Here is a 9,487-nt window from a genome sequence, read left to right as displayed (position 1 = left end):
TATATCTCAACCAGCATCTTGTTTATTTTATAGTGCCCAACATATTTCCATCAAGGGTCTAACAGAAACAAATATTTTTAATGGAACAATTACACAATGCATGAAAAATCTGCAGCATTACTGTAAAGTAGAAAGTGCGTTTCTTTTTCTTCTCGTCCATCTTAGAAGGAACGCTAGCTTGTAATGATGATGAAGCAAATCTATCAAGAGAACAGACTGTTTTGATGCTATGACTGACAGGGAGGAAATTCAAACACAGCCGTAGAAACACGCATAAATTTAAGAGCTTTAAAGCTGCATTTTAAAGTATCTTTAAGACGGACTACAAAGATGACCCATGTCTCACCAGCGTTCAGCCCAGTAGGACGCATCGAGCTGACATTAAAAAATGTCTCATGAGGTTTTAACTGTTGACCTTTCCGTTAAGTCCAGCTGTAAACTTGTAAAGAGGGTTTGGGATGTTCCTGGCTTTGGACCTGGACTGTTAAAGGCTGTCTGTTCTGCCTAACAGCCGTGCTGGTGAATCAGAATCGCGTTGTTGTCACCCAGGTCCAGCGTGGTTGATGGATGATAAGGCTTTAGTGCTAGAAGTGTGCTTTTGTTGTGTAACGTTTGTTTGGAATTGAGATCGTTGAGGTCCAGTCCTCTAGCTGAACTTCTTCTTGTCACTGATGGGGGCTCCTCTCGACTTGTTCAACATCACTGTAGCCTGAAAATAAAACACAGCAGATTGTTTATTAGAGTCAAAGGCTTCATTTTTCCTGCTCTGTGCACAATTCCTAGATGGGATTTTTAAGTTTGAGAACAAATGTCTGGTTAAACAGTTCTGATTTCGTTGAAGTAAGAGAAATAAAGCTCAGAATGAAACCTTATAAGTCTTAATTGTCATTCAAGCTCAATCTCAGATTGGGTCAGGAGCTTTGGTCAACACGTAGACTATCTACTAATTAGATGACTCCTGAGTGGTTGCACTGGATGTGATATAGGGCTGAATACAGATTAATCCAACATTTTTCTAATTATTATTTATACATTTTATACCATGCATCAATTTTCTTTCCACCTAATTATGTTTTTCTGTATGTCTGTTTTATATAATCCCAATAAACTACATTAAAGTGTGGGGTTGTACACATGACTAAATAGGAACAAGTTTAAGGCATTGTATTAAATTTAAATCTGCTTGAATTCACGATGCATTTTTAATCAAGCTCCGCTCTTCTGGTGTAAAATCTGACAGGATCTTTCAACAAGTGCGTCCTCTGGTGGCTCCGACAAGAGCATCAATTAAACAAGTAATCAAAATGTTACACACATAGTAGTCAATATCAGTGCTTCCTGTGTTCTCACCTGCTCTAGGACGACCCCCGCAGCCTGGTCAATGGCTCCACCTACAGGCCGGTACTGACCAGAGTAGCGGATGAAGGCCCACGCCAGCATGGCTATCATGAGCAACCCCAGACCGCAGTCACACACCAGGGCGAAGGTGGACAGGCCGACAAAAAGCAACACGCCAGACAGCACATAGAGGAGGCACATCAGCACAAAGAGAACCGTAGGAGTTCTGAAGGCGCTGAACAGGTTCTTAGCCTTTAAAACAAACAAAAAAAAAAAAGAGCATTTTTTTTTAGTCACACTTTCTCCAAAAACAAACAGCAAGCCTGAGATTTAGAATATTGTGTAGCTTCTTGCAAGCAGCCAGACAATTGTCAATAGTCCTCTACGTTTTCTCCTTTTCATTCGCCATCTTGTGAGAGACCATAAACGTTCCTCGCTGCCATCACTCCCTGAGATAACTGGTTAACAACTATTAAGAGGTAATAGGCCAAAAGATTATTGAAATTGTTGTTTTTAATTAGTTTTAAAACTAGTTTGACCTCATGCCAAATTCCATAAACAAGCTTTGGTTCTTAAACATATTCACACTGAACTGCATCATTTTATTGGTTTTAATTTATTCTTTTGTTCCTTTTTTGTAGTTTATTAGTTCAAATTATTATTTCATTTTTGCTTAGTAATGTAGTTTAATGTTAGCCTAGTTGAAGAGTTTGCTAGTAGAATTAAGTTAGAATTATTAAGTAGAATTATTAATTTTTTAAGTTGTCGTTTTTGTTTATTCAGTATTCACTCCTGATCAAAATCTTAAGACCAGTAAAAAATTCTGGATAATAAGGACAAAAAATATTTAAGCAGACACTTTATCGAAAACCACATTAAAATTTAAACATGCTTTTGCCAGCTGATCAAAAGTTTAGGCTTTGCCACCAGGAGGTCACTGTATTTGAACGTGGTAGGATGATTGATTTTTTCCTTCAATGTGGCTTCAGGTTGTAAGGGAGCGTCAAGTTGCAGCTCGCTATGTGGAGATGTTGCAATGGGCAACCCTCATGACTGAGGCCCTCATCTATGTGGGAATGCTGCAGTTCAAGATGCCTGCGTGACAAAGGACTTCTTCCAGGACAATAGCGTCATTCTTTTGGAGCATCCTGCCTGTTCCCCTGATGAAAATCAGACTGAGAACATTTGGGGATGGATGGCAATGAATGTTTACAAAAATTAACATCAGTTCTAGATAGTCGATGCCCTTCATGAAGCCATTTTCAACACTTGGAGCAACGTTCCCATTGACCTCTGGGAAACACTTGCATCAAGCATGCCTAAACGTCTGAAGTGGTGAACAAGAATGGTGAAGCTACTCATTACGGAGTCCATTTTTGATACTTTCATAGGACATTCCCTGGTAGACTGAAAGTTGTTCGGCTAAAATAAAATATCTAAACTTTGTAAATGATTTTGTTAATAATTATTAATATTTGCTAACAGCCAAACCAAACAAACCCATTGTTGCACAACACTGGTTTTAGCAGGACTAACACCAGGGACAACAGATTAAAAACATGTCCTTTAAGTGGCCCAGTCAGATAAGCTACGAAATAAGAAAAAAATAAGAAGTTTTCAGTTACAAGGACTGTGCTCAAAATGAAGGAGAAAAGCAGCCTAAGTCCAAAGAAAAATATTTAAAGATCATCTGAAAGCTTTAACTACTGATCAATCTTTAAGGTATTATAATTAATACTGGCTCCTTAGAAGTAAAATATAAAAGAAAAAAACCCATCAAAAATAAAATGTTACATTCAGAGACTTGAGATTCATGCAGAATAAAAATAAAACAAATAAGCTTTACCTCATTGTGCTTGCTAAATGACAGCCACATCTCATCCAGCTCCCTTTGCAGCTGTGCTTGGTAACGATCACAAAACTCCTGTCCTCCCATTTTCTTGGTGGATGCAAAGGCGTGGATCGCTTCTCTGTGGAAAAAGGTATGCTTCTCCTCCAGCATCTCTGGAGCCACATAAGGCAGATCTCCTCCACAGATCTAGCAGGATAAGGACACAAACACAAGCCCTATTGTATATCTTTATATGTTTTATTTGCTAAAGAACCAGAAAAGTAAAGATGCACATGTGGTTCATGGTTAGGAGCAAACTCACCCTCTCCATGTTTTTGTGATACTGATCTTTAGCTGCTGCTACGGCTGCCAGGTTGTTAGCCTCTGCAGTAGCCTGGTAAATAAAAAACACGTGTTGCTCATAGTGAGGTAAAAACTAAAGTCAAAACAAGCATTCATCGTACGGAGAGCCTTGTTCAGCCCCATATCTGTACACACACACCATGAGCATGGTCTTTGGTTGAGGCAAATCTTCTCCTTGGTAAATCTTAATGTAAGCCTGGGAACACAAAACAAGACAGGATGAGATGAACTGACTGGGATTCAGCAGAGGCGCAAAGACTGGGAGGATTTTACCTTGAAGAGCTCCAGCAGGCCTCTGCAGGTGACTTTATTCCCGTTTATCTCTTTCTCTGCCATGTTGTCCGGATGCAGCAGTTTAGGAATCAGAGACTGCAGCTGCTCTTTGAAATCAGGGCCCACGTCTGCCAAAATAAAATGTTTTCACCAAAAACTCAGATGCACAGTCGGTATAGTGTCCATTTTCTTAAACAAAAATTGAAACTGAAGAAAAAAATCTGAGTCTTACCACGGAGTTGGCCCCGAAAAGCAGGGCTGGTGGCAACATTCAGCCCAGGGTGGGGCAACAGGAAGCAGGAGATCTTGGTGAAACATGAATGGATGTGTTCCCTCACTGTCTGCAGCTCCTCATGTTGGGTATCTTTAATCTTAAATAAACAAATAGTATTTCAACAACTTTGTGGCTCTTTTAAAATAATTTCCCAGACTGGAAGCGCTAAACTGGTACCTGTAAGCGTTTATCCAGAAATTCATTGCCGCCTTTGAAGCCGTACTTGTATTCATAGGGAAAGCTCCAGTCTCTGACCAGAAACATCAACGACTGCAGGAGAAAAATAGTGTTAAAAGGGGAAAATAGACATATTTAACAAAAATACACACAAACATCAGTGACCGTCCACCGTGTCTCAGTTAATGGGATTTGTGGTACCTGAAAGGGCTTCTGAAAGATCTCATCCATGGCCAGGCGACCATACTCCGTAAACAGCTGTGAGGAGAAGACACCGACATGACGCCAAATTATTAAAGAGGCGCAAAAGTCTCAATTCCAGCTTACTGACAGATTCGGTAATTTGACTTTTTCCAGAAAATAATGCATTTAAATAATGATTTTCTGCTATCTACGTTAATCTATCTTTCCACACCACTAACTATATCCGAGTGAGGTTTAAAGGTCAGCACATGGGATGGCTTTGTTCTAAAATGTTACATTTACACAAACAGGGGAGAGAATTTAAGTACACCCTTTCATCAAACTTTTTGACAGGTGGGTGGGACTTCCGGTGAGGGTGGGATTTCCGGTTGGCGCCATGTGGGCGCCATGTGGGCAGGAGGTCACGTGGTCAAGCAGGTGGTGTGTCCAAGGGGTGTAACAGTGGATGCTGATTGCTTGTCGTCATTAGGGGCGATACCTTAAATGAGTCAATTAAAACACAGGGGTGTGTTTAAGGGTGTTATTAATAATCTGTATGTTTTTTCAAGCATTAATACATCTAAAAACAAAAAGACATGCATCCTTTTATATTTTAAAGGTATAATCAACTTAATGTTGACCTATCACATGAAATCCTAATAAAATGAACTGTGTAACCTGACAGAAATTGTAAGTTCATTTTGCTTTTACAGCAGGACCTATTTTGTTGAATATATGAGCCAGTCTAAATCAGTTCAAAATAGAAAAGACCTAAAAAGTAAATTAAAAGATTGTGCTTCACTACATCGATGGAACGAGAAAAACCTTCAGCTTCTGCGTCAACATACTGGAAAAGCAGCTGAAAGAGGTAAGACGAATATCAGATTAACAGAAAAAAAAAAGAACATCAGTATACTGTTTCCAAGTTACAAATTGACTCTAGCAATGATGTGTTTGTTTTTGAATCATGAGAGACTCCATTTTAGGAAAAAGGAATGATAATTTTAGTTACCTGTAGCTTTTCTAAAACATTTTACTTTTTCATCTTAGAGTAAAAGGTTATTCAGGGGGGTTACAGTTATTCTATATCCATCTGTTAGGGACGATGTCAGGAAGGACAGTTAGGTCTGTTCCTTAGATAACCATATCACCTTTGAACTCAAGAAGGGTTTTGGTCTTAAAACATAGAGTCTTTGCAGTTGAGATAACACTGTCATTTGGATTGCCTCACCCCACCGAACCTCTGTGTTATTGGAGAAAAGCTGCAAAAACCATTATTAGAAGTTTTGATGGTTAGGAAAATTCCACAACAGATAACAATGTCATGTTCTGGTATAAATACTGTGTTTAAAATGTTGTTCGGGGGCTCTGTTTCATTGGCTAACCTCAGTGTCAGGGTCTTCAAATGCCGAATGTCTTTGAACCATAACACTTGTTATATTGAAAATACCAGTACTGACAAGAAAAAATGTCGGTAAATATTTCAGGAAACCCGGAAATTGTGGCTTCTATTTCTGAGAATTCACAAAAGTACAATGACATCTTTAAAAGTAAGTAAGTAAGTATTCATCTTTAAGAAATCATTAAATGCATGTGAATGTTCTCTAATTTTGTTTATATATATTGTTTATATATATATATTATAGTTAACCCTTGACAATGTTTCAATATATAGATTTGATGAGAGAGGTAAACCCGAATGATCAAGTTAGAGGATTCAGTGGCTGGAATCGACAGTCAAAATTGAGAAGGCGAATTATTTCCAAACAAGAAAAACCCCCAACAACATCTGAACTTTCTTCTAACACAAAAATTAAAACTGATTCTTTGAATACTCCTCCGCCAATTATCATAATTTCCCCTGAAGACACACCAGATAAGTTACCGGCACCTGTCAAAAAGTTTGATGAAAGTATGTCCTAAGAACTAACTATTTTTCTTTGAGAGTGAATGTATTTTAAACCTCAGATAAAACTGTTTACAGATTCGACTGAGAGCTCTGTGGAAGACATAGTTGTCGAGCAGCAAGGTAAGGAAATAAAAATTAAATAAAAACAATATATATATATATATATATACATATATATATATATATATATGTGTATTTTAAGCATAGTTCAATAAAATGTCATATAAACCTGTTTACAGATACATCCAAAGATGCCACATTGAATCCGCCCACCAGAAGGTCGCTTTTCAAAGATCAAGACAGCTTTCAGCAGAACGGCACCGTTTCAGTTCAACAAGAAGCGAAATCTGGAGGTTTTACCGCAAAGCATCGGAGTAAGATAAAAAAAAAATGTGTGTATTTTAAAAACTATTTTCGTTTTATTTATGAACGCTGTGCAGCGCAGCGTAAGATAACTTTTATTGTCTTCTGTTTTTACAGAATATTTAACCCCGGCCAAAAGACAGCGACTCTCTGCGCTACAAAGCAGAGCAACGCTAGTGAGTGGATTAATGAACGGTACGTTTTAATTCATACATACATACTGAATTAATTTGAATTCCTTTGTTTTTTTTTTGGTTTTTTTTTTCAGCTTTAATGTGAATATTTCAATATATATATATATATACATATTTTTATTTATTTATTTTTTTGTTCATTCTCCTTACAGAGGTAACGTTGATGGTAGGACAGATTGGCCACAGAAACGGACAACGCAGGAAGACAGTCTCTACAGCCTCACGGGATCTTCGTAATAAGGCCTCATCGTTAACGCTTCTGGCAGCATGTCAGATTCTGTTAAAGAAGCATTTTGGTGACATCAAGGTAATTTTAAACTGAACTGATCACTGTGTTTTGTTTTTGGTTTTTTTCTGTAGGTTAGTTTTATTTTATTTATTTTTTTCTTATGTTCATAGAAATGGATAACCGAATCAGACTTGCCCTGGATGAAATAAGAAATTTAGTTAATGAACTTAACGAAATCCCCGTTAATGCAGAAGTAGCAGATAACATTGTTTTAAATGCATCTCCTGCTAACAGTGAAAATGTAATAAATGAAGATCAGCACGGTGACGTTTTAAACGTAATCAATCAGGCTCTTGAAGATTTAAATAGAGCACCATCTCCACACAGCAGCATTGAGGAAAATGATCAGAATCCTTCTACGTCACACGCCGCAGATCATCACGGGGGTCATTTCAATACGGACGTAGCAGTTAGTTCTGATCAAATAGAGCGAGATCCTCCAGCTGTGGTTGAACGTGAACATTTTAATAACCATGAAATAAGGAGACCTTTTACCATACCGCCGCCCTGTCCAAGTAACGTTCCAGATTTAGCAGCATTCTATACAGACATCATGCGTATTATAATTGAATTAGCCGACGCTACGAGATCGTTAACCAGACGTAACGACGTTGTGCAGCTGGAATTAGTGGGTGAAAATCTAAATCGTCACATCACATTTACTGTTACAGATGATGGAAATATGATCCTGCCTGCTTTCGAGAACTTCCTTGACGATTTAGTACAATCGAATGCAAATATACCTGTAGATAATAACATGGAATTTGTTCTTCAGGTTGTTAATGACCCAGCAGGAGGTTCTAAGCGTAAAGCTGCAGGAACGTTAGACTGTGAACTGTTTAATAAGAAAATGCGTCATTTGTATATTATAAACAATACCGGTAATCAGTTATGTTTTGCAATCAGCCTCGCACACGTCTCTGATCCTGAGCTCACGGATCACCGTGCTGTAGAACTGGGGAGGAGATGGCAGCATCAGGCAGGCCTTGACGAGCAAACAGCAGTTACTTTTAGTGATATTGGTAAATTTGAAACCATTCTGAAGAGAAAAATTGTAGTGTTTCACAGAACCACGGGCTCTACTGCTCTGTGTAAATTTGAGACCAGTTTCCCTGATCGTTCAAACCCTCTGTTTTTGCTGTTATTTCAAGGTCATTACTATGGGATAAAAAATCTCAAAGGTTTTATGGGGTGCAGATATATTTGTAATTACTGTTACGCCAGCTATCAGAATGCCAATACACACCATTGTGAAGGTTATTGTCCAGTGTGTCGAACATATAAATGTATGCAAGAGATTAGCAATCCTGTAAGCTGTGCAGGCTGTCAAAGAATCTGTCGTAATTCTTCATGTTTCAGCAGACACAGGGAACCGCGCATCAGAAATAGTGCTGAAAGGCCTATGAGTGACTGTGAGTTGGTAAAACTGTGTAAAGTATGCAAACGGATATACGTTATTCCAATCAGTAAACCGAATAAACCACACGTGTGTAATGTAAAATGCAGTATTTGCGGTGAAAATGTACCCCCCAGCCTAGACATTACATGCGATGATCATAAGTGTTACATTCAGCCTTGCAGTGCAATTAATCAGCTTGATGATAAACTGATTTTTTATGATTTCGAATGCCTCGTCAATGAGAGCGGCGTGCATACCCCCTTTCTGGTCTGTGCTAAAACGTTGAAAGGTGATGAATGGTACGCTTATGGACTGAATTGCACCCAAAAATTTCTCCTACATTTCAGGAGGCCAATGTACAAAGGTTACACCTTAATAGCGCACAATGCGCGGGGGTACGATGGTTACCTGATCCTTACAGCAAGGCTGCAGTTAGGCATTAAACCTCATATCGTCATGGTAGGAAGTAAACTTCTCTGTTTAACCGACCCTGATTACAGGTTAAAATACATTGACAGCTTGTCATTTATGTGCATAAAGCTTAGCGCCATGCCGAAAGCGTTGGGCTTTACCGATCAAAGCAAGGGTTTTTTTCCCCACCTATTTTCCTCTGAACAACATCTCCAGTATGTGGGGGCTTTTCCTCCTCCATCCTGCTACGCTGTAGAACGCATGAGTCTTCAAGAACAACAGGTGTTTAGCAGCTGGTACAGAGAAGTGAGCAAAGAGGTCTTTGACTTTAAGAAAGAAGCTATTCGTTATTGTAAAAATGACGTTGAAATTCTTTCTCAAGGATGCTTAAAATTCAGAGACGAGTTCTTTAAGGAGACAAGGGTGGATCCGTTTAAAAGTATCACAATAGCATCAGCCTGCATGAAGGTTTTTGTATCCAAT

General features: G+C 38.6%; 1 protein-coding gene across 1 annotated transcript in view; it reads right to left on the bottom strand.

The window, feature by feature from the left end:
• The window catches only part of atl3 (atlastin 3), a 29,212-nt gene continuing 19,725 nt past the window's right edge, over nucleotides 1-9,487 (bottom strand). The window contains exons 6-14 of the mRNA XM_047354447.1: nucleotides 4,458-4,514; nucleotides 4,257-4,349; nucleotides 4,038-4,176; nucleotides 3,806-3,933; nucleotides 3,672-3,728; nucleotides 3,492-3,563; nucleotides 3,185-3,376; nucleotides 1,351-1,590; nucleotides 1-709 (exon numbers count right to left, since the gene is read on the bottom strand). Coding sequence (XP_047210403.1) covers nucleotides 647-709; nucleotides 1,351-1,590; nucleotides 3,185-3,376; nucleotides 3,492-3,563; nucleotides 3,672-3,728; nucleotides 3,806-3,933; nucleotides 4,038-4,176; nucleotides 4,257-4,349; nucleotides 4,458-4,514 — 1,041 coding nt within the window. The 3' untranslated portion in view covers nucleotides 1-646. The remainder of the gene's footprint in view (nucleotides 710-1,350; nucleotides 1,591-3,184; nucleotides 3,377-3,491; nucleotides 3,564-3,671; nucleotides 3,729-3,805; nucleotides 3,934-4,037; nucleotides 4,177-4,256; nucleotides 4,350-4,457; nucleotides 4,515-9,487) is intronic.

This window comes from Girardinichthys multiradiatus, chromosome 23 (assembly GCF_021462225.1).
Source record: "Girardinichthys multiradiatus isolate DD_20200921_A chromosome 23, DD_fGirMul_XY1, whole genome shotgun sequence".
NCBI lineage: Eukaryota > Metazoa > Chordata > Actinopteri > Cyprinodontiformes > Goodeidae > Girardinichthys > Girardinichthys multiradiatus.
The sequence above is the reverse complement of the archived record's forward strand: the minus strand, read 5'-3'. Positions and strand labels throughout refer to the sequence as shown.